We start from the raw sequence: 26,060 nt of genomic DNA, 5'->3' as shown, positions 1-26,060 counted from the left end.
GTGATGCCTTTGTGTGTGCTTGGCCTAGGAAGGGGTGGGATTGTCTGATCCTATTCCACATCTGTGGTACCTGAAAATCTAGGAGTGTGGCATGAGTGAAACACACAGTGGTCCCTGATTGGACCACTGATGGCTGTTTAAATGGCAAAGATCCTTACCATTGGTGGGCTTAGACTTGCTTCCAGACAGGATTTAGGATGAGAAGAGGACCATTTCTTCAGACCAGCCTTGGAGCCAAGTATCCTCTGTAGAAGAACAGCCAAGTGAAGATCCGTGGACGACTCCCGAAGAGGCCCTTTATCCCCTTCCTCCTTTTGGCCTGGTGAAGCCCAGCTGGAATACCTGATCTGCAAAGGCCCTGAGTGGTGCTTCAAACCTTGGACTGGTGGGACCAGCCAGTTTAGACTCATTCTTGAGGATCCAGCTGTCCCGAGCCTTCAGAAGTGTCCATGGACCACCTCCTGGACTGACCAGCTCTCCAATGGGTTACCTCTGTAGAATCATCGTCATTCCGCGTTCGTCGTTCGAACTTCAGTGGTCACCAGCCTGTGGTGTAAGACGCCTTCGTGACCTATTTCTACCTCCTAGCTTCAAGGGATCCTGCAGTGGAAGGTCTTTTTCAACCACATCTGGATTGATGCCTGCTGTCGCCTGTGTTTGGTAGCCGTCGCTGGAACTCACCTTCCCCCTTCTGAAGTATCCTGAAGACGTCTGCATCAGTGCCTTCTGCATTTGTTTTTAGCAAAAGGTTTCACTCTGCTCCTGACGGGAAGAATTCTTGCACCCGCAGCTCCTGGGCACCTCTCACTAAAACCAATGGCGAGAAAAAACCTATCTCCAGCGACCCCCCCTCCCCTCTCCCCCCAGTTGACCCACCTAGTCCTCTGGAAAAATCTGAGTTAAAGTGAAGGGTTTGTGGGCTAGGTAATTGCCACACATTCGCCTCCCACTGTTCTCCTTAGAATAATCTTTGGTTTTCCCATTCCATCGCTTTTTGATCGTCAGATCCTAAAGCCTGTATCTGAAAGATAGGAATATCATTTTACCTACCTGTAAACCTGTAATTCTGTTGAATATCTTCTGGATCATTTCACCACCACAAGAACTCTTCCTACCACTGCCCTTTCTCCTAAGAAGAAGCTTTGTAACTTTTGGGAACACATCACCATACATCATAGGGATTGGGCTTATAAAGTTAGGGTTTAATTTTTGTGAATTGGTTTCATTCTACTGCATCACTACGTGCCTTCATTTTGTTGTCTAGGTTTTGGAATGAATTTCGAAGAACCTAAAGGTGACTGTATATATGTTGTATAACTGAGTTTTAGGTGACATTATCACCTGCTTGTCTCCTAGTGTGTGTGTTTTGTATCTAGAATAAATATAATATTTATGTACCACCTATATAAATTGAATTATTGTGTGCTTTACTGTGTGGACTGGTTGTGAATTCCTGACCTCACTCTCTCTCCTGAGAATAGCCTTGACCACTCTCCACGCTTACCTTGATTGGATTTGGCTAACCTTTCAGATTTCCCCTATTCACCATTACTAGTGTGGCCTCCTAAAATCTGTCCACAAGGCCCTATTCGAGAAATCTATTTTAGCAGGCGATGGGCCCAAAACATGGCTTCCAATTCTAATGTGGGACTAGGGGCTGGCTAGTCCCCCCCCCTGCCCAACCCCTTAGGTTGTCCTCCCCCTGGTTGTCACACCCTTGGCTCTGCCGTCTGATTTGACTCTCTTGGCCTATCAGCTCTTAACTGTATGAGAGTGGAAGCTTTGTTCAATGCCTGCATCTTGAATGTCCTTGTCTAGTCCCTCTCCATATCGCTGTCCATTTATATGGGATTGCTACGAATGTGTGACGGGATCCGAGTATTCTGGTGCTGCTGGCTCTCCACAACACTCTCCTTGATTCCCATAAGCTGTATGGAGAGTCTAAGGTGGCAATGTGACTAATCCCTGCTTTTCCTGCAGGGATGGTTGGTATAGCCAGGTAATCCTCTTTGCTGTCACATGGCTTGTCGTGCCACCCAGTCCCCTTGACGACCCCATCATCTACCAACGAGGTCAGGCAGGGAGATTCTTCACAGTACTCATTGCCATTAATGTGCATATGTTTGCTGGGCCTTGCAAGTTCCCTTGAAGAGTGAATAGGTGTTGATGCTGTATAAGTGTGCTTTAGAAGCCAAAAAGTAAATGGCAATATTTGCTGGTGGTAATTTTCCTCTAAAACACATGCTTAGTATATCTTTCTCTTGCTCTTATTCTTTTTTTGGGTAAAGGTTTGCTACTTGTAAATTGTTTTCAGTGGATGTATAAAGTGAAGCAGAGCAGAGGAAGCAAACACTCTTATTTTCTTTATAGGATAAATACAGTGCAGTGTTCACACACACACAGACACAAACAGCCAGCATGGGTAAAAGCAGTACAAGTTTCCCTCACACACAGAAACAGAATAGCAAGCATGAATCGAACATGGAACATGTACAGCACCGACAACTGCAGTGAATGCTTTTCTCACACATAGAACAGATAAAGACTGCACAGGCGGCAACATAGCAAACTCTCCTCAAATACAGAACAGCATGACTGATATCTGATTGCCCCAGAGGCTTTCAGAGACACCAGCCAGGTACCAGCATGTTAGGAATTCTAATTTTTAAAAGGCCATTTCACTGCAGGTTACATATTATGCCTCATTGTTCTGCTATCCAGCTGTTAGGAAATGTATTTTATGTACAGTTGATTAAAAGCCAATCAATATTTTAATCTTAATTTACAGACAAAGAAGCGATGAATGAAATGATTGCAAGCCTGTGCACACTGATTCGTCAGGGGAAGATGACACCTCCAGCCTGCAAGCAGACTCCGCTTGAGGAGTACAGGGTGGCTGTGGAAGAGTCCATGAAGCCATTCAGTTCTAGCAAGCAGATACTTGTGATGTGATGGCGGTATTCAGTGTTTCAACTGTAGAATCTGTCGAGCCCTGAGATATTACTATGCCACCCCATCCTTTCATTGACTCTGCCAGAGCCAATACTGGATTTGCTTTTTTGGAGTAATCTGATGAGAGCCAAGTTCTTTCTGGTTAATAAAACAAAAAGTGCTTACATTGTCACTGTAGATCATCTAAGTGCTTACATCTGTGAAGTGGCTGAGAGAATTTCTTAAATTGCCAATGTATCTCAGGTGTTCTCTTAAATTATCATTGTAGTTGAGGCCTTTGTCATCCATGTTGACGACATGGTTATCTTCATAGTAGAGGTTGGTTCGATTTCTTACACTGCTGGTGTAATGCATATGACTCCGGATGTAAGCAATCGATTACATCATTGATGTTGGGCAGATGATCATTTCCAGCATCAATTATGCTCACATTATTGTTACATCATCAGTGTTGAAGTGATGATTGCCTGCATTGCCGGTCAGATTGCGACTTACCTCTTCAGAGTTGGTCCGATCATCATTCACATTGTTAGTGTTCAACAGAAGATTGGTCACATCATCACTGTAGTCAGACAACGTAGGCCAACCTCGAAACTTGTCTCGCACTTTGGTTTGCCAGCTCGCTGAAATGTGATACAAAAGTCACTGGAATCGGGTAAATTGATGAAGTTGAGAGAAGACAATTTATTCTAATGTATTTGCTTCTTGTAATGAGGCTGCTTCTTTTTGTAGAACTCTGAACCATACTCTTCACTGCTCTTCTCAGCCTTGACCCTATTGCTTACTCTTTTTTAATGTGCACTCCTGTTCAAATGTGATGAATAATTGGAAAACGGGATCCTGCACATTCTTTCTGGAAACCACCCGAAAGAGCTTTTTGTCTTAGTTTTATAGAATGGTACCAGTTGTTTGGGAAAACTAGCAGCCCCGTTTGACCACGTAATCGATCAGCATACCTATACCTCATTTTCTGTGCTTGCATTCAGGTCAGTTTGCAAACAAATAAACTCTGAAATTGTTAATTGTTCACTTTCCATTTATTGTTGATCTTTAGTTTCCTGAGAATTTGTGACATTATGTATGCTTGTAATGTGCAAACTGCAAACTGATTTGTGTTTTGAAGCCTTCTGCGGTGACTTGAAAGTTAGCAGCATTACCAATGACTGAGGGAGAGTTAGAAATCAGGACTCACAATAGGTGTTATCAATAAGGTCGTAATCTGTGATGTGAGTGGAATTAGTGTGTGACAGTGTATTAGAAATCACGCCCAATGGGGATTTGCAACCTGTCAGTGATAAAGGTAATCAACGAAGGTAATTGCTTGTCGGACGTCATCATTTGATGGGAAACAACTGGCTTCGCCTCAATGGTGAGAAAACAGAGGTCCTAGTTGTTGGGGCCTCACCTGAGACTTTGCCTTGGTACTCAGACTTTGATCTGTTAAACTTGGCCCCCTTCTTCTACCTTCTGCAGTAGTTAAGAACATGGGCATGAAGCTTTCTGTCCCGCTGTTTATGCAGGCCCAGGTGAGCGGTGTGTGCCAGTTTGTTCATTTTAAATTACGGATCGTGCGTAAAGTTCTACCTTACCTTTCCCCTCCGGCTTCGTCCCTTGGTTGTATCTTCTCTGACCAAGAATACCATACAGTGTACTCCTTGGTTTAATTATTTCAGATTTTAGTTGGTTTGTGAAAAACTAAAAGCATAGTTTTCAATTTAAGGTGCGGGGAGAAAAAACAGTCCTGACACATGGCTGGTGACAATAACGAAAGTAGTAAAGTTCCCAAAAGTAGGGAACTCCCATCCCCTGCACACTTTGACAGGCCAAATAATCAGCCAAGCATTTAGTATATGATTCTCAAACAAACACTATCAATGTCTCTTTGATTTCTCAATCTATGCAATATCTAAAACTCTTGTATAACAAACGTTTGAAAATAAGATTAGGACAACATATTCTCAAAAGAGATGTAAATTTAAAATAACATATTTATTAGTGTGGCCAATGCGTTTTGAGTTTTCAACTTTTCATCAGGGCTCTTGTCTGATTAACAATTTTAAAAGTAATGAAAAAGAGTCTTATGTAGGAATATTTCCTTTACACAATGAATGTCGCAACAGGTTACAAACTATCAATGCTACCAATTATGATTCTAATAATGAATAGATGAGCATCTACCTTTTAGTATATCATGTTTCTAATGGCTTCAACGAAGAAATGTAGGGGCTTGAGAGTTCAAATAAGGTATGGAACATCCCTGATAATAAAGGATTACAAATTACTAACTCCATTGTGGTCGGAACATACTTTGCAGAATTTAATATGCAAAAAGATTTGAGAGATCTATATTAAATGTATGTTGAGAAGCCTCACCTCTACTAGGTCCACAATGCACATACAATATCTTCCCAATTAAAATTAAATTAGGTATAAATCTTCTCTACAGTGTGTTGATTAAATACTGTTCTCCTCCTGTCAAGAGAGCATATGTAAAGAGCAATAGTGAGCGACAACTCACATGTCAATATGTGCAACGTAAATGTTCCTTCGAACATATGTTTTTTATCACTCAATCTTATATTTAGGGTGCTGAGAAGATAATGAGGGTCACCAAACTGACCATTATTGGCGTTTGGGAAATTGGCAAATCCATGACCTGCAAAATCAAAGGCAGTTATCAACATAGGGTATATGTTGCAAGATGTTCGAAATAAAATCTTATATCAAAACAATCAAAACATTGGATTTTGTATGACGATACATGTCCAAGTAAATTCATACCCATAAATACAAGTCTCGCCTCATTGTATGTAGACTAGATGTGACGGTTCACTGCTTGTTGTTAAATATAGCTCTCCAAAATCCTCCTAAATTGTAGGAAAACAGAGGTATATGTTGTGGACTTGATGCGTGATAATGGTCAAAACAATCCTACCACTCAATATCTGATATCAAAAAGTGGGTTTGGAACTTGATCAAATATTTATCTAGACGCTCAGTTTTCGGTCCATGCATCAGGTTCTACTTTAATGGCCTCTGTAAAAGGTAGTGTGCTTTCATAATGCAATGACGTCATGCCATAGGAATGGCTGTGATGTCATGAATTTAAACAAGAGCTGCTCCTACTAAGGGATTTTTGTGTAATATCAAGCCTTAGGCTTGAAATATAACAAGTACAAAGATCCCACATGATGATCAATTGATCATTGTTTAAAGATGGGGTCTTGCGTGATAAAGGATGGTTGTGAATATAAAGTCTGGCTCTTGTTCAAAAGACACAAAGAATGTCCATGGGAATTAATGTGTAATGTCCAACCCTCAGATAAAAACTGAACTGTTTTCTAAGATCTCCCATGATTAATCCCAAATCTCTGCTCAGGGATGGGTCTATGTGATGAATGACATATGCTGGTTTATACATTTCGGATTAAAGAGAAATAAACCATGATCTCCAGTCACTGATTTTCATTGATTGTACATCCCTCTCTGGAGTTTACAATCTTTTTTCGCACAATGATATTCAGTTGTGGTGCATACCCTGTTTTTTTTTTTTCATAACGACATTTTATTGGGTTTTACAAAAGAGCATTGCAATAAGCATAACAGCAATCACAGAACAGCAATCAGTAGGTGTGTTAAGGCGATAATGTCTCTCGGGAGAACCGGTGTGGGGGGGACCAGCTTGACGGGTTGGCCAATTCTGTCCATTGTCTGTCCATAGTCGCCAAGTGGATTACGGCATGATGTGAAGCTATGATGTGAGGCTGTGGTTCAGTAAAGCGGGCTGCTTTGGAGCCATCTGGTTAATGGAGGCCGCTTGGTGAGGGCCGGTAATTTGGCGGCGTATTCCATAAATGGGTCCCAGATGTTTAGGGCTCTGTTCAGGGAGCCTGTTCGGATCGCTGTGATTTTTTTCGGCCACCGCTATGTCCCAGCATTTCGCCCGCCAAAGTGCCACGGATGGGCCTTCTTTATTTTTCCAAACCCGGGCCATTGCTATTTTTGCTGCTATGAGTAGATGTGTGCATAGCCTGGGGATTTGGCCCGAGATTGGGAATGCCCCATCACCTGTGGCGTCTAGAAGAATGATTCTGGGGTCCCATAGGATGGAGAGGCCTGTGATTTCCTTAATGTGTTTGATCACTTCTCTCCAGTATGTGTCCGCCTTCGGACATGTCCATACCATGTGGAATAGTGAGCCGATAGATGGGCACCCTCGCCAGCAGGTTCCAGGAATATTTGGATTGGCCTTATTGATTTGAGCAGGAGTTGCATAGTACCTGTAGCAGAGTTTGTAGCCCCCTTCTCTGTTTGTAATGCATTGTGAACTTTTATGCAGTCTGGCACAAATCTTTCCCCATTCTTCTAATTCAATTTCTTTTCCCAGATCTTTTTCCCATTCAAGCATATATCTTTCCTTGGGGGTGTGGCTAACTAGCCATGGAGTAGGAAGTGCTCCGTGCTGGGCTCCAGATGATCCGACGACATCTCGCTAAATTATGCTTTTTCAACTGGCATGTGTGCCTTGAAATCACAGGATTGAGCATCGCAATACCTATGCTACAGGAATCTGAAAAGGAGAGTGAGCTGGGCCTGCGGATCGCGGAGAAAAAAGATTTCTTGGCTACAGTCGTGAAGATACTTTGTCGCCAAGATGGCGGCACACAAAGGGAAAGCTGATCCGAAACGAAACTGACGCTTGGCACTGTAACGAGCGTCTGCAGGCGCCTGGCTGCGCACGGGTACGAAGTGTCCCTGGTGAAACTGTCAATATGTAGCAACCCCGAGGCGGATTGGAGTTGGCGACTTTGCGATGTGAGGTCGTTTGAATAAGCGACACGGAGCTTGTGGGCACACACGTTACGGCTGGACCCTGCTGCGTGTGAAATCAGGGGCGCCGGCCTTACTTGAAGGACGCTAGGAGGGCCTTAGACCCCGTATCGGAGGAGCGGTGCCTCAGCAAGCGTCCGCTGGGAACGTCTCGCTGCATATAGCCTGGACGGCTGGCAGCGAAAGTTGGACGCGGTGCCGGTCTGTGGGCAGGAAGGCCGCGCTCGCGGGGAGAGGGAAGTCGGAGGCACCGATGGTAAGGACCGCCCGTGGAATGGACTTGCGCTACACGGATTTAACATATCGCGGCAGTGCAAAGTGGCTTGAGGAGACACTGCGGACTGTTATGGCCGTGTCATAAGGCCCCGCTACGTAGTTGGTACGGCAGCTGGTGCCGAGTGATTGAGGATAAGCAGAGACAAACCCGCATTAGTGCATTACCGAAAGAGGTGGCCAGCAGATGTGCAGAGGTGGATGTAGGAGGGTTGATGCTAAAGCGTGATACGGAGGCAAAGTAAACTCGCATAAAATGGCCTGTGAGACATAGGAGGCTAGTGGGGTGCACGTTGGCGCACCACTAGTAGAAGCACCGTGGCGCACGGAAAAAGGCCAGATACTGAATGCCAGAACTGAATACCACTCTCCAAAGTAGACGCTTGACCTAGCACAGGCCGCATAGGCTCAGGCAGCTCGACGATGGAGGCTTAAGCCAGTGGTAGGAATACGTGGGAGGCCGCAATCCATTTGCAGAGCGGTTGCATGGGTCGTAATTACACAAAAATCAAGAGACAAAGGCCCTAACAACCGGTGGAACCTGTGGAGCTGACAACGACATTGAGCTGGTGCCGCACACGTACGTGGGGTGACATCATGTCGGTGAAACCAGCGAAGTCTAAGACCAAACAATCGACAATCGAGGTCTTCACGAAGACGCAGAGGACCCCTACTACGTTGGTGCAGAGCAAGGATGCGACTTCTACGGAGGAAGCCCCAGAAGGAGACAAACATCAGATCCTGGAGGCTACAACAGAATTGAGCACGAAATGGGGCTTGGCTATGGCGGACCTACAGACAGCCCTGGAAACTAAAATTGATGCGGTGGGGACTGAACTCACTCTGTTAAGACAAGGTGTAAGAGCGCTGGCTGAAAGAACCAGCGGTTTGGAAAGCGCAGTACAGACCAACACAGAAGTTAGCACTAGTAATGCCAAGGAAGTCCATGTGCTAAAACAGAAGGTTGCCAATCTCGAAAATCGAGTAGAAGAAGCGGAAGGGAGGACGAGAAGAAATAACATACGGGTTGTCGGCCTGCCGGAGGGGGAAGAAGGCCAGGACCCCACTAACTATGTGGAGAACATGATCCTCCAGGAGATAGGGGCTGACAAACTATCGCAAGGGTTTACGGTGGAACGAGCGTATCGTGCTTTGACCACGACCTGGGGCTCCACCGAGACCGATCATCGCAAGGATTTTGAATTATAAAGACAGGGAAAAGATTCTAGAATTCTTTCGTAAAGGCGGAACAATAGAAAGAGCTTCCACTAACGTCACTGCATACCCGGATTACACAATGCTGGTGCAGCAGCAGAGATACAACTATGTGGCCGTCAAAAGGAGGCTGCGCAAAGCAGGCATTAAGTACATGTACAGAAGTACCCGGCGAAGCTTAAGGTGTTGCATAAAGGCAAAGCCCTCTTCTTTGATACTCCAGAGGAGGTGATGGCATGGTTGGATTTGCAGGGTTGCCCGGAAAAGGAGGTGGACCGAGACTGGCGAGATGGTGATTCCTGAGGAGCTTGCACCATTTACACAGGGGGGTAAGTGGGTGGGTGATCCTGTCTATACGGGAAATGAGACTGGTTGAACATTGATTAATATGCAGGCCTTGAGCTTGGTACGGACTGGAATATAGTGCAAATGTATTCATAGTGGTCTAGCATTTACATAAAGCGTAATACATGTAGAAACAGGAGTAACGGAACTGGAGCAATCCCACAACTCCCCCCCCCCCCCCAAGTATTGTTAGTTAAGCGGCCACTAGGGCGGCTTTACCCTGCTGGGCCCCGCACATAGGTGTGTGTGATAGTCGGGGCTAGATGTGGGAGTGCCTGAGATCCAGGAATGGAGCTGGGCGAAAGTTGTTTGGGAAGGGATGGGTCGGGGGAGGGGTGGGAGGAGGGGAGTTTAGTATGCACATAGTTATGGGGAGTTTAAGTCTACATAAGAGCCTATATGGAAGAGCTTGAGGGTCGTATCTGTATTGCGTGAGCGGGTGGGATAGGCTAGGAGGAAGGAAGATGGGTACTAAAGAGCTATGGGAGATCTTAAAATAGTAACGTGGAATGTCAGGGGACTTAACAGTTATCTAAAGAGGAACAAGGTCATGCTATACTTGAAAAGACAAAAGATAGATATTGCATTGCTGCAGGAGAGGCATTTAACGCGTGAAAAGTTGGAGCTGGTTGGGGAAAAAATGGAAAGGTACTGTAGTGGGTTCCTCGTACTCTGCCTATGCTAGGGTAGTACTGGTCTGGGTGGCGCCGCACGTCCCGTACCAGCTGACACAGGAAGTGGTAGATACTGAGGGGCGGATGGTTATAGTGAAAGGGGTGGTAGAGAATAAAGAGGTGTGCATTGTAAAAACGTATGCCCCTAATCAAAACACGGCGGCATATTTCAGGACCCAGTGCACCAACCTAAGTATGTGTGTGGGTAGTGCGGTGATTTGGGGAGGGGATTTCTATTGTGTACTGAACCCCAAGGTAGACAGATCTGATGACAAGATTGATAGGCCCGTCCCAGCAGCTAAAGCATTGCAGACGCTACTAGATGATTTTGGGTTGGTGGACGTGTGGAGAACGAAGCATCCTGGGGAGAAACAATTTTCGCACTACTCGGCCCTGCTGCAGCTGCACACAAGACTTGATTATATTTTTTCCACGCCAGATGTAGTGATAGAGATTTCGCAAATAGAATATAAAGCGAGGAACCTGTCGGATCACTCGCCCCTGGTCCTGGGGTGGCAATATTGCCGCCCTAGCGCGTGGATTCCGACATGGCGCCTCCGTGCAGAGGTGCTCAAAGATCCAGTTTTTAGAGAGGATATCAGAGATGAGATTATCAATTATTTCGAGGTGAATACAGGCAGTGTTTACTCGGCGGGCACACTATGGGAGGCCTTCAAGGTGGTGATGCGGGGGATTGCCATCGCTAAATCAAAAGGCCTACAGGGTGGGGCCCTGGCTGACCTACAAAGAACAGAAGATGAACTAGAAAGAGAATTAAGAAAGGGAAATGTTGATACGGAGCTAGTGCTTAAACTACAGCAGCAGTGCACGGAACACTGGGATAGGCTCTGCAACCTGAATTATAAAACGTATGTTGAGAGACGGCATGCGGGTGGGGATAAAATGGGCCACCTCTTAGCGTGGCTGTACAAGAGTGAAACCCATAGGCCCCGATTAGGACAATAACCAGAGAAGATGGAGAGGTAGCAGACACCCAAGAGGGAGTCAATAGGGAATTTGCGGATTACTACAGGGTACTGTATGAGGACAGGGGGGGGGGGGCAGCCAGGACGAGATACGTGAAACTTTGGAGGATATAGGATTGCCCAAGATCAGTGCAGAAGAAAGAGAAGAGCTTGATGCACCAATTACTTTGGAGGAAGTTGTTAGGCAGCTGCCTACCAGGAGCGGATGGGTTCCCTAGTGAATTTTATAAAGCATGTAGAGGAAGTACTCCCCCACCCACCCAATGCTAGAAATGCTTAATGAGGCGTTTGAAGTGGGACGGTTGCCTGAGTCGCTCAGAGAGGCGATCATAATACCGCTCCCCAAACCTAATAAACCAGGGCATAGCTGTGGCTCATACAGGCCATTATCGATGCTGAACCAGGACGGCAAGATATTGACGGCTGTCCTGGCAAACAGATTGCGAAAAGTAATTAGTAAATTCATACATTCAGACCAAACGGGCTATGTCCCGAACAGGAATATAACTCACAACCACCAGCGACTCCATCGGGTGGTAGAATAGGGGAGTAACCATGAAGGGGAAATGGCGGTTGTGTCTTTAGACGCTGTAAAAGCTTTCGACTTTGTTAGGTGGCCGTGGCTCTTGGCGGCCCTGGGGGAGTATGGGGTGGGGCCGGGCTATATCAGATGGGCGAAGATGCTGTATAGTGAGCCACTAGCCAGAGTTCGAACGGGAGCAGTGATATCCGAGAGATGGCAACTTAGTAGGGGCACTAGACAGGGGTGTCCCTGGTACCCGATGTTGTAAATCTTGGCTCTTGAGCCCCTGGCGGTATACCTCAGGCAACAATATGACACAATAGGTATTGAGGTAGGGGGGGAAAGACACCTGATATCCCTATATGCGCACAATTTGTTATTATACCTGAGATACCCAGAAGAAAATCTTCAGTATATTCTGGAGGTGATGGAGAGGTATGCGGGGCTGTCCGGCATAGCGGTGAATCCCCAAAAATCTAGCATATTCCCATTGGGTAGTTATAAGGGAACCCCTGTAGAAAGATTGGCAGTGTTGTCAGTGCCGTGGACGGTTAGTTCCTTCCGCTACCTTGGAATAGATGTGTATCATACAGCGGAAGGAGAACATAGACGTAATACTGAGATGGCTATAGAAAAAGTCCGTAAATCTATGAAGTTTTGGGAGAAGCTGCCCTTAGCAATGATGGGACGAGGGACGATGCTTAAGATGGTGGTCCTGCCTAGGCTTCTGCATTATTTCAGTAATATTCCATATATGATTCCTAAGAGGTTTTTTGCTAAACTGAACGGTATGTGTAGGGACTTCCTATGGCATGGCACCTGGAACAGAGTGGCGCTATGGAAGTTGCAGAATTTCCATGAGAAAAGGAGGATCAAACTGCCTAATTTTGAGGTTTATTATGTAGCGGGTCAATTACAATATGTGGCCACATGGCTCTCCGATGAAGCGACCCCTGAATTTAGGTTGTTTGGGCGAGACTGTACCCCGTTTTACTTGAAGGAAATGATCTGGTTGCCTGAGTCAGAAATGGAGGAGCGCTCTGGGATGATGATGCTAGGGTGTAAAATGTGGCACCGAGCATGCCGAATGATGGGGGACCCGCTTCCGTGTTCCCTGCAGGTACCGCTGGTTGCTTTGGTAGGGGGAGATAAGCAACTGAGGGTGATTGTCAGATCTTACTGGGAGTCGGTCGGGCTGGTAACGTTAGGGGATATCTGGCAAGAGGGGACCATCAAGGATTTTGAAGGACTAAGGGAAGAGGTGGGACTGCATGGGGGCCAATATGTTACGTGTCACAGGTTGGTGCAGAAAATTCGGAAAACGTGGCCTGAGACAGTATTGGCGGAGGAACCAGATGCCATTATGGGGACAATATATGACATAGTGGAGGGAGGGCACAAGATTTCTAGATTGTATGAAATGGTAATGACTATGGTTGGGAAAGAATTGACGCATTTGAGATTGGATTGGGAAGCGGAAGTGGGAGCCCAGATGGAGGATGAGATGTGGGAGCGTGCCCTAGGATACCATAAGAAAGTATCAAGAAATGCCAGATTGAAGCAAATACAACTGTATGTAACGCATAGAGCATATATGACCCCTCTGAGGATATATAAGTTTAGAAATGCTGGGCGACAAGCATGCCCTAAGTGCGACGTGTAGAACGCTGATATGACATATGTTTTGGTCATGCCCAGTAATTGAGTGCTTCTGGAGAGGAGTGGCACAAAAACTAGCTGAGAAAGGGGTCACACTCGTCATAGACACGGCATGGGCCTACCTGCTAGGAGGGTTTCCCAGGTCACGGAAACTTAAACATGTTGGGAAATTGAAAGACTTGGCATATGTGCTTGCAAAGCGGAGGATTGCCATGGGGTGGAAAAAGTGTCACGGACCACGGGTGGAGGTGTGGTGGAAGGAATTGCAGAGGTGGAAGGAATTGCAGAAATGGGTGGAGGCTGAAACTGTGGTATGGCAAGAGGCAAGTAACATGAATCGGGAAGAAGTGGGTACCCTGATGGCATGGAAATTATTAATAGCTGAACTATTAGGAACAATATTGGATCCAGCGGAATCCGAGGATAGTGATACCCTGCCTCATGCAGCAGATATGGAATGTGAAGGACAAACGGGCTCGTAATCTGGGGGTGGGATTGGGGGGGGGCAGTGGTCAAGGACTGATTGATGTTTATGTATTGGTTGAGAATTGCACTGCGTGTTTGGTTGTATTTTTTGTTGGTTTTCATAAATGTAATAACATTCTTTAAAAAAAAAAAAAGTTTCAGAGAGGAAGGGAGGCTGTTCCAGAGGGAGGCGCCGGCCGAGGAGAGAGATCTTCCCCCAATTGTGGTAAAATACAAGTTCAGAATTGAACTGTCCATTTGTGACAAGGCGGAGGAAGCCCAAAGAATTTGTTGAACTGTTAAAACCTTGAAGCCCAAGCCTGAACTGTTGAATTTGTGCCAGTTAGCCAAAGTGTGCCAGATTGATAGAATTGTGCCAACCATACCTATCCTTTTAAGAAACTCTCGAGACCCGTGCTTCTGAACGTGGGGAAGGGAGTTGTTACCTAAGCCATTCTGACATTTGTTTTGAGACACTGTTTTTCCTTTATATGTATCCCCTTTACACATTTGTCATTTAAGAAGGAGGGCAAGGTTATTTTTTTTTTTAGTATAGGCCTTTTTATTTTGACTAGATTGACTTGGACTTGTTTGTTATTGGTTTAATGGACGAGACTACTCCCATTCTAGAGTTAGAGCCAGTTAGGAATTCTCCCAACCTTACTAAAAAACAAAATAAAGGTTTTTGAAACTTGAAAAAAATAAAAAATAAATAAAGCATATATCTTTCCTTTTTAGAGAGGTCTGCCCTGTCTAGGAGATGGTACAGGGTCGAAATCCTGCCTTTGCTTGTGGGGGTTGTTAAGGATAGTTCCAATGCTGTTAAATCTCTGGAGCGTTTCTCCCTGGTCACTCTGTGGGATATCCAATACGTATTTGTGCATAGTGGAATCTTTCTCGTTCATCAACCCCCGAATTTTGCTTTGCACCTTTCGAATGAGATGGGTGCATCTGCTTCCAGGAAATCGCTGGTCTTTTGTAAGCCACCATCAATCCACGGTTGGAAGCCGTGTGATGGCAAGCCTGGTGAGAATTCAGGGTTATTCCAGATGGGAGTTAGGGGGCCTAGTGATCCGCGGATACCCCATTTTCGGGCTGCTTCCTTCCAGCAACGGACTGTTGTTGCCGTTGCTAGCAGGGGTCCACTGTTTGTGGCTTTATGGGTGGAAGATGTGGGAGGTCTGAGGGCGCCACTGGGCTCCAGTATTCTTCGAGTTGTGTCCATTTCGGTTTATCCGATTCTTGTACCCATGTGAAAGCGTGAGACAATTGCGCTGCTAGAGTGTATCTGGCTAGGTCCGGTACTCCCAGCCCTTCCTGTGGTATCCCCCTCATCATTATTTGTTTGGCTATGCAAGGTTTCCCCCCTCCGCCCCATACAAATGATTGGATTTGCTTTTGTAAGGCTGCCAGGGCTGGACCCGGAATATTGATTGGGAGTGCCGTGCATTGGTACAACCATCTGGGGATCAGATTCATCTTAATGGCCGTGATTCTGCCAAACCAGGATATTTCCTGGGGCTTCCACCTTTTAAGATCCTTATGCAGATCTGATTATTTGTGGGAAGTTGCTTGAGTACAAGCGCAGTGGGTCATTAGGGATGTGAACCCCGAGATAATCGATTGGACCAGTCGACCATGGGATTGGCATTAGGGGGCTGAGAGCGTCTTTTTCTTGTCTAGAAAGGTTAATCGCCAGGGCTGCGGACTTGGACAGGTTTACTGTGAATCCTGACAGGGCCACGAATACTGAAATCTCCTCCCACAGGGCTCCCAGGGACTTTGATAGGTTTGTCGCTGTTATTAGGACATCGTCCACATATAGCTCTATTTTATATTCATGGCCATCCACGGATAACCCACTTATACTAGCATTTTGCCTGATTTGTGCAGCGAAAGGCTCCATAGATAGGGCAAAGATTAGGGGTAAGAATGGGCACCCCTGCCTAGTGCCTCTGATATGTGAATTTTGCTGGACCTAGTGCCATTGACCCTTAGCTTTGTGGTAGGAGATTGATAATTGGCCATTACCCATGTGAAAAAAATTAGGGCCAAATCCCAGGTGTTTCAGGACTGCCTGGATATACCCCCAGTCAACCAGATCAAAGGCTTTGTGTGCGTCTAAAGATATGGCTGCCATTCCTACCTTTAGTTTGTGGGCGCTTTCAATGATGTTAATCGTCCTTCTGATGTTGTTGTGGGTCCCTCTCCCAGGGATAAAACCTGTTTGGGTCTTGATCAATTAGGATTGGTAGGGTCGGACCCAGTCTGCTGGCCAGAACAGAAATGGGCCGATAGGAAGCGGCTAGTTCGGGGTCTTTTTCAGCTTTGTGCAGCAGGACTGTGAGTGATTCTGCCATTGATCCGGTTATTGACTTTGAGGTGATAAAGGAGTTGAGTAGGACCGTCATTTGAGGAGCTAGTATTCTGGCGTATTTTCTTTAATAATTTGCGGATAAACCGTCAGGGCCCGGAGAGGCGGTTTTGAGAGATTTAATACCTTCAGTCATTTCTTCGGTGGAGATGGGTAGTTCCAGGGATTACAGCTGGGATGGGTCTCGGGGGCGGGGGGGGGGGCATGATACTTGGATATTCTATTCTGGCGGATTTTCTAGTACCGTGGGGTTCCCGGACATGATTGATTTATGGTGATTCAGCAGTTCCTCAATCTTTTCAGTCTCGGAGTAAGGCATTTTTCCATCTTCCCTTCTGAGTTTCAAGATATTGTTTCGGCTGCGGATTTTCTTCAATTTTTGCGCAAGCACCTCGTTTGCCTTATTCCCTTTGCTGTAGTAGAACTGCTTTGTAAATGCTAAGGCCTTCGCTGTGCAGTTGGCGCAGTGCATTTCCAGCGCTGTTTTAGCTTTCCTTAGGGCTCTTTCCTTTTTTCTGGAGGTGTGTGATTTGAGTTTGTCCTCTAATTGCCTTACATTTTCCTCCAGCTTGGCTGCCATGATATTCGAGACTCTTCTTTGTTCTGCTCCGGCACTGATCAGTGTGCCTCTGACGACTGTTTTCATGGCATCCCAGATGATGTTGATGGGAGAGTTTTCTGTTGTATTTTCTTTGAAGTAGTTGGAGATTGTTTCTTCAGTTTCCGATTGGATGCATTCATCGAGTAGCAATGAGTCATTGAGTTTCCACTGTCTTTGAACGGGATGTTTTTGACCTGAAATGGCTAGTTTAGCAGATATTGGGGCATGATCCGATATCATGCAGGTGTGGATTTCTGCGTTGTTAAGACTTGGGAACAAGACTCCAGATATAGTATGAGATCTATTCTTGAGAAGCCTTTATGCACACAGGAGCGGTGAGTGTAATCTCTTAAGGTGCCGTTGAATAGCCGCCATGCGTCGACAGATTCGGTTTCTCTGAGTAATTTGGCTATTGACAGTGCTTGTGCAAAGTCTGTGTTCGTGGGGGGCAGAGTTTTATCCATTTCTGGATTTGGCATGAAGTTGAAGTCTCCACTCATGATCAGGTGGCCTTCGCGAAAGGATAGGATGGTTGGGATTAGGTTTGTGATGAAGTTGGCTTGGGATGTGTTGGGGCCATAAATCGAAACAATGGTGATAGGAAGATCTTCAAACAGGCCCTTTAGAAGGAGGAAGCAGCCTTCCAGATCTCTTTTTATGGTGATTTTTGACAGTGGGACTCTGTCGCTTAATAGAATTGCTACTCCTCTCTTCTTCTTTCCGGAGGAGGCAAAGTATGCTCTGTTTCTGTACCTACTGAATCTCACCCGGCTGTACCTACGGTATCTCCCTATAGTTGTCCCAGTCTGTGTTCCACTGATTTGCGCTTTCTTGGCGAGTTCAGGCCCTGGACGTTCCATGTGAGTATCACTATCTTGCTTGTATCAGCCATTGATATCCACTTTCGCATTAGATGTGCCTTGATCCGTGTCATTTCCCCGGGGCCGAGAGTCTGCTAGGAGAGATTGCTTGCTGCTTTGGTTTGGTGAAAGGTTCGTTGCTGATGCGTTATGCTGTGGTGTTGAGTGTGGGGCCAGACCCCGTGAAGTTCGGCGTGCCCTTCTCTGGGCTGATCGCTCTGATAACTTAACTCCCCCACCCCCCTCATAACTTGAACTAGTAGTAGAACCATTGTTCTGTTGCCACTGGGGAACTGGTGGCACCAAAGCGCCTAGCGATGGCCAACAGGGCCTCTGATCTGAAGTATGTTGGAGCTCAACCCTGCTCCCGCACTATTGGCGTGATTGCGAGTGGATATCTCAGAGGCCCACAACACTGTAGGGGACTTGAATCATTGTAAGCTGTGAGATGCGCCTCATTTTAAGAGTGGATGCCCGCGAAGGGCATCGGCCCGAAATTGTAGTGCTCGGGCTCGACTGAGTTATTGCCGATTGGTCATCCTGGAATATTGTCTTTCTTAGGGGGACCCCTAAGTCTGCGCCGCCTGTTGGTTTTCAACCATTCTCCTGTGGAGGGTTTACCCCGAGTGGGGCGTATTGATTCTTCTGCTTCCGACTCCACGTCCGATTTTCCAAGGACCATGAATTTATCTGCTTCTTTTGGTGTGTGAATTTGTTTCAGGGCTCCCTCCCACTTGAATTTGACTGAGGTCGGGAATCTCCACTGATACGGGATCTTTCTTTCTCGTAACCATTCCGTTAGAAGTCGCATAATTTTGCGTTTTTGGAGAGTAGAGGCAGCCAGGTCTTGGTAGAGTGAAATTGTGGATCCCTGAAAGGTGATCTGGCGCATATCCGATACTATCCACCTGTACCTCCCAAGCCCGACCAGTCGACACGGGAGTCCCACAAGGAGCATGCCTATCCACTCTCCTGTTCAATCTCTACTTGATCACCCTCCCACCAATAATTAGTTCGCACAACATCGTGTGCTACAACTATGCTGACGACACTCAACTAATTCTAAAGCTCCTGAACTCAAAACCCAACTCCCGACCTGACCTGGCCTCCTGCCTCCTTGACATAGAACGCTGGATGACCCAAAGCCACCTCCTGTTAAACCCCTCCAAAACAGAAATCATGGTATGTGACAAACCCGAACTTCTTCCGCACCCACTACCCTGGCCATCCGCCATGGGCAACTCAGTGAAAAATCATGGATGCACCCTTGACTCTGACCCAACACTCTTGCACAAAGTCAATTTCTCAAAGTCCTGCCACTACCACCTTAAAACCCTTAGGCGCATCTTTCCATATCTCTCCTTTCCCAACAGACTTTCTGCGGTCCAATCAATCGTTATATCACGACTGGACTACGCAAACCCCCTACACCTCGGAGTCCACGCGTACCAACTGAATAAACTCCAAAGGGCTCAAAACGCGGAAGCCAAATTGCTTCTTGCGCTCGGCCCAAGAGACCACATCTCATCAGCCCTTAAGACGCTGTACTGGCTTCCAGTCTCCCCAAAGGTGCTTTCAAAACCTTGTGCATCTCCCATCGAGCACTGCATAAAACCGGACCTCAATATCTTCAAGACAAGCTAAAACCCTACCACCCCCCCCACGCACCCTAAGATCAAGCTCAGGCGGCTTCCTAGTCATACCGAAGACAAACTCAATCGGGTTAGGCGGATCATCATTCTCAGACTTGGTCCCCACGCTATGGAACTCACTCCCACCCCACATCCGCCAAACTGAGGATTTAATGTCTTTCCGCAAACTGCTGAAAACCTGGCTCTTCCCCTAAAACCAACCCGTACCAAACTAACCCAAACAGACCAACAGCAACTCAATGACACCAATCCATCAAACCACCTGATGCGAGAAACTGACAGCTAATAACCCCTAATATAAACTAAGAAGGACATACAGAATTAAACAAATAAAGTAGATTAAAGCAGTGAAATGGTTAATAAGAGTAAATCATACGGAAACGGTACTGAGATTTAAACTCCTGAAATGGACAGAATGCATGCGGAGTGAACAAAATGAATGGCGTGGATGAATTAGTTAGAATGGATGAAACAGGTGGAACAAATGAATGCGCTGAGTGAAAGAACGCATGAGTGGAAGAACAGATACCTAAATAGCTCGAATGAGTGTGGAAATTGAATGAATATGTAGATCGAATAAGTGTATGGAATGGATGAACATGTTGAGTGTGTAGAATGGCTGGGTGTGTAGAACAGACGAGCGTTTAGCGCGGATGAGTGCGTAAATACAGAGAAGCAAGTAGAACGCAGGAGTGTGTAAAACAGATGAATGTCAAGAACGGATGAGCGTAAACCGGATAAGTGTGTAGAAGAGATGAGTATATGGAGCGGATGAGGATGTAGAGCACATGAGTGTGGATAATGGATGAATATGGAAGTGCAAAGAGTGTGTAGATCGCTGGAGCAGATGAATGTACAGAGCGGATGAATGTACACGAGTGTATAGAGCGGACGAGTGGATAGAGCGGATGAGTAGATAAGTGTACAGAAAGAATGAGTGTACAGAACAGATGAAGTTATAGAACTGATGAGTATAGAGATGAATATATAGAACAGGATATTGCTGTTGAATGCGTGATAAGCACGAGTGGTTAAAGCGGATAAGTGCGGGGAGCAGATGAGTGCGTAGAGGGGGCTAAGTGCGTAGAGGGAGATGAGTGCGTAAAACAGGTGACTGCATAGTACATGTGAAGGTATAAAGCGGATGAATGCCGGAGCGAACGAGTGCCTGGAGCGAACGAATGCCCAGAGTGGACGGACGTGTTGCATAGAGCGGAAGAGTACGTAGAACGCACAGATTGTTTCCAATACTGATGAGTGCGTAGAATGGATGGATGAATACATAGAGCTGCCGAATACGTAGAGCATGAGGCAGACAGGAGTGCATGCGTGGCGCAGACAGGAGTGCATGCGTGGGACTGACTGAAGTACGCATGGCGGACTGGTGCGCCCGGAGCGAGCCGGAATGCATGAGTGCGTGGAGCAGACCTGTGTTATGGAGCAGACTGGGATGCTTGTTGTGGATAGGAGTGCATGGAACGGACCGGAGCGCTTAGAATTGTGTGACATATATAGTATGGTTTGGAATGCAGAGAACGTTTGAAAGAGCATATAACCCATCATATCACACTACCACGCTTACTCTCTCATTACATCACCACTCAATTAGAACACAGAGATATTATGACACCATTCGGTATAACTGTTCTCATACCAACATCCGCCGCTCACTCCACATCATTCTAAGTAAACCCTGCTGGTTACACAACCCCCAGCCAGGCGTTCTCCTCAGGCCTAACGCAGCCACATCCGGTCTGTATAAATCCTGCCAGAACAAACACATTCTTCTGATCTCTCAACCACCACACCTACCGCTAAGAAGCAGCTATTACACGGATACAGCACAAGCTGCACATATACCCGGTGCTCACACGCATCTTTTGACTCTCTCTACTGATCTGAACTTCGGTTCCCAAGGGCGTTCAACCTACCAGCGCCTTCAGACCATACCAATGGTATATAAGGCGCTATATAAATGCAAAATAACAATAACAGTTTGCCTCGCTTCACGCATAATTTCCTCCTTCAATTGAAAAAAATGGATTCTAACCAGGAAGTCCGGGGGGAATGTGGACTCCCGTCTTGGGGAGGTTGTGTGTACCCGGCCCAGCTCCAGGGGCACACTTTCTGGAAGTGTAATTATGAATCTGAGTAGGTTTGAGACATAGCTTCTTAAATCTGCATCTGGAATGGACATACCCTGTTTAAGTTCCTTTTATATTAAGAATGATTAAACTGATGCTCACATGAATTAGTATATCTGTAGTGTTAGAGTGCACAATCTAATGTCCCTGATGTTCTTGATTTTTTTGTTTGTTCATCCCTCTCTGGAGTTTACAATCTATACCACACAATGTTATTGTATGGGTGTGCATGCTGTGTTTTTTTATTTATGCACTAAGAGTGATCAAACTGAGCCTCACACAAGTTTGTGTGTCTGATTTGTAAGATTGAACAGTCTAATGGCCTTTCCTATCAATGACTGACCTTGCTGAAAGTCTCAAGTGTACACATCAAAAGTAGGGTTGGTATTGCAATGAGTCATTAAGATAAGCACTCGCATCCAGGCGAAAGTCTGACTCCAGGGAGTGTATAATCTAGTTTCTCTAGCATGGGGTCTGGCATGGTTTCACATGCTCATGAATATTCCCCGTCGTCAGGCCGGGAATACTCAGCAAAAGAAAAAAACTGTTTCACTTTCACTTACAAACTGTATTTCTCCTCTAAACCAATCACTATACTCCGAGTCATACTGCCACCAGCCGGGAGAGGGCGCTTGGGAGCCGTCCAAGATGGCGGCCTCCCTGTGAGCTCTGTAAAGCTCCCCCGAGATCCGGATAAATCGCAGCTATCGTGATGGTGATATTAAGCCCTGCCGCCAGCAATAGTTAGACGAAGCGTTTGCGAACCAAAATTTGCGATTAAGCTGCTTGTTATCTGACGCTTTGCCTCTGAACACCCGGCGGAAAGGCCCCCCCCCCCCTCCTCTCGCAGAGAGCACCAACCGACTTCCAAGATGGAGGACCACGTGGAAAAGATCTACACTTACTTGTTTGGCCCTGAGATCCTGCCCAAGCTTTTCGTAGTCGAAAGAGCCCACAGAATTCCTAACTCAAGACCCATCCCGGGGGCGAACCCGCGTCCCATCATAGCTAAGCTACTAAACTATAAGGATCGAGATGCAATCCTCAGGGCCGCAAGGGACAAAGGGGATCTACTATACGAGGGAGATAAGATACAGTTCTTCCCAGACTTTTCCCAAGCAGTCCAGACACAAAGACGGTCGTTCACAGCTGTGAAACGCAGGCTGCAAGAAAACCAAATTCAATATTCGGTGCTATTCCCGGCGAAACCTTGCATCCAATTCGAGGGAAAAACTCAGTTTTTCAGCACGCCTGATGAAACAAGTGACTACCTGGATCGAGCAGGCTGCAGACCGGCCCAAAATAATGGTCTCCCACAAAGGGGACACCAACCAAGAGAGACCCGCCATAAAGTTACCTCCGGGTGCAAAATCAAATCAAAGGCTTCCATTTTCCCTCAACGCAATACATTCATCATCGCGAAATAAAAGCGTAACAGTGGGAGGGAGCAAACCTCCTCTTGGAGGGCTACCAGTGCCCCTTGCACAGCAATGTTGACAGTTTGGTTATTTAGGGACTGTTTGTCGTGGGCCAGTTGGGGGTTGCCCACTCAAGAGAGGGATACAAGTTCAGTACAGTCGCCTTTCACCCTGCACTCCCATTCCACAACAATCACCCAGCACAAAGCTGTCTGTTCAGAAGATAAATCCTCCAGTCACTTAAACGGATCAAGCCATCAGTCGCAACATCCAGACCTGTCAAACATGAAATCACCAGATCTCTCGGATGACAGTGCCAACACTTAAAGTCACCACCTGGAACATCTGTGGGGGCAACCAGCCAGCGAAAGCAAGAAGAATCTTCCAGTACCTCCGCAGACACAAAATCAACATTGCCATACTGCAGGAAACTCATCTCCTGCCACAGTCGGAACTGCACTGGGCCAAATCCTGGGGCTGTCACAGGTATTTTTCATCGTACTCTTCCTATGCCAGGGGAGTCGCAATCTTAATAGACAGGAGAACAAACTTTAGTGTAATTGACTCGCAGAAAGACTCTGAGGCGAGAGCTCTGCTGGTGAGGAGGATAATCGCAGGAAAGGAAGTAATAATTGTGAACTCCTACGCACCGAATACGGATAGCCTAAACAACTTTAACTGGGTGATGTCCCAAATAGGAAAGACCAACGCAGCAACCATTATATGGGGAGCGGACCTTAACACACCAATTGATCCCTGACTTGATAAATCCCACAACACCGCGGGGAATCCGTCCAAAGCCAGCTCAAGTTCGGGAGATATGCCAGACATTTGGCCTATCAGACACCTGGAGGCAACACAACCGAGATGCGAAGGACTATACATTCTACTCCGCCGTCCATAACACAAGTTCCCGGATTGATTACATCTTGGCATCGACCCACAGCCCATTCGTCGGGGGGATGAGTCAAATTATGCCACGCACCTTGTCCGACCACTGAATGGTCACTCTCGACATCTCCCTAGCGAACACAGCAGTTCCCGGCCTTAACTGGAGATTCAAATCTGGCACAATTGCCGATGCAGTTTTCGCAGATGAACTGCGCAAAGAAATAATGGCCTTCATCGAGACAACGATGGCTCTGTTGACTCGCCCGGTACCATCTGGGAAGCTCTAAAGTGCTTCGTTCGTGGCATATGCCTAGCTAAAGAAAATGGCATACTAAAACTGATCCGCAAAGATTTATCAAACCGTGAACAACGGCTGAAGACACTAGAGCTCCAGGTCCTCACTGCTCCAAACTCGCACACCCAAGCCAAACTAAAGGAAGAACTTCTGAAGTTCAAGGAAACAGCCGAACGAGAGAGAAAATTCTTGGGTCGCGGTCGCCATGTCCGACAATATGGGGAAGGACAGAAACCAGGCGCTCTGTTAGCCCGTCTACTGTCGATGGACAGAACCCCGACTCGAGTTGAATGCGTTAAATAGGATCAAGGGCAGCGAGTGTACACTGAGGAGGAAATTGCTCTCACATTTCGGAACTTTTATCAGAAACTGTACAGTTCCACAGGTATCTCAGATCCGAAATCTATACAAGAGTATCTCGACGACACACAGTTGTACTGGGTGGAGGCAGACCTGCGAGAACCACTGAACTCACCGCTTTGGAAGCAATAAAATCCCTTCCAAACTCGAAAGCGCCAGGCCCAGACGGGCTCATTGGAGAGTTCTACAAAGCCCACGCATCCATCCTCGCACCACTCCTGCTTCACGTTTACAGAGAAGCAATCGTACGTGGAAGCCTTCCCCCCACACTGTGCGAAACCAACGTTATGGTGCTGCACAAAGCCGGCAAACCCGCAGATGACTGCGCATCTTATAGGCCGATCTCCTTAATCAACCTGGACAATAAAATCCTAGCCAAAATACTCGCACCACGGCTCCTCCCTCTCATGCCGGCTCTGGTGATTGGAGACCCAGCCGGATTCATCCCAGGACGCAGCACCACATACGGCATCAGGAGACTCTTCGTGGTCATTGAGGCCATAGATCCAACGCTACAAGCAATTGCGGTACTGCTCGACGCTGAGAAGGCGTTTGACTCTGTAGAATGGCCATTCATGATGGCAACGCTTAGGCAAATGGGCTTCGGCAATTTCTTTATCAAGTTAGTATCTCTGTTATATAACGACCCACGGTCATATGTCACTCTAGGAAACACTAGATCCACGAGCATATCATTAGAGCGGGAAACACAACAAGGTTGCCCGCTTTCAGCCCTGATATTCGTCCTTATCATGGAACCCCTGGCATCGAGATTACGAGAAAACCACCTGCACCGAGGTAAACTAGGCCCCAACAGGTTGATTGTCTCTCTTTACGCTGATGACATTGTTGTTCATCAGTGACCCCCAAGAGAATCTTAACCCTGTAATGCGTGAAGTGATACGTTTCGGCCAAATGTCAGTTTTTAAAACTAATCATTCCAAATCGGTAGTATTCCCCTTGACTCCCAATACAACTGAATTTATTGACGATCATGGTTTTAAATGGGAGCGCTCAAAGGAGCGCTACTTGGGTATTTGCATGTCACGTAACCATCATGAGATCTACAAAGATAATTATGTTGTCACGTTAAACTCTGCAGGAACGTATACACAGGTGGAAATCGTTAACACCAACGATATGGGGTAGAACATCCTTGCCTAAGATGGTCGTTCTTCCTAAGCTTCTGTATATATTCATAAACATCCCACTACTCCTCCCCAAATCCTTTCTCCAGAAAGTCAAGTCTGCAGTCCTGGAGCTAATATGGGCAGATAAACCGGCTTGTGTCACGTATAACACACTAGTTCTACCAACGTCGAAGGGAGGTCTGGCGCTCCCAGATATAGAAAAATACTATTGGGCGGCCCAGACTCACTTCCTGAGCTTCTGGTATATGACTCACTTTGTTCGCCCACACGTGCAGCACGCTCAACAAAGTCTTGTCTACATACGGAAAAAGATGGCGGCCAAATATGGTGTGGACGTAAGATTCTCCCCTCTATTGCCTATCGGATTTATTCCCGACATCCCCCTCACGAAT

General features: G+C 46.5%; 1 protein-coding gene across 1 annotated transcript in view; it reads left to right on the top strand.

Moving 5' to 3' along the window:
* The window catches only part of MECR (mitochondrial trans-2-enoyl-CoA reductase), a 184,523-nt gene extending 180,549 nt beyond the window's left edge, over nt 1-3,974 (top strand). Inside the window, exon 10 of the mRNA XM_069623014.1 lies at nt 2,789-3,974. Within this exon, the coding sequence (XP_069479115.1) occupies nt 2,789-2,952 (164 nt within the window). The 3' untranslated portion in view covers nt 2,953-3,974. The remainder of the gene's footprint in view (nt 1-2,788) is intronic.
* Nucleotides 3,975-26,060: the final 22,086 nt, after the last annotated feature.

Source organism: Ambystoma mexicanum, chromosome 11, assembly GCF_040938575.1.
Source record: "Ambystoma mexicanum isolate Mex_15411 chromosome 11, UKY_AmexF1_1, whole genome shotgun sequence".
In the NCBI taxonomy this organism is placed as follows: Eukaryota; Metazoa; Chordata; class Amphibia; order Caudata; family Ambystomatidae; genus Ambystoma; species Ambystoma mexicanum.
The sequence above is the reverse complement of the archived record's forward strand: the minus strand, read 5'-3'. Positions and strand labels throughout refer to the sequence as shown.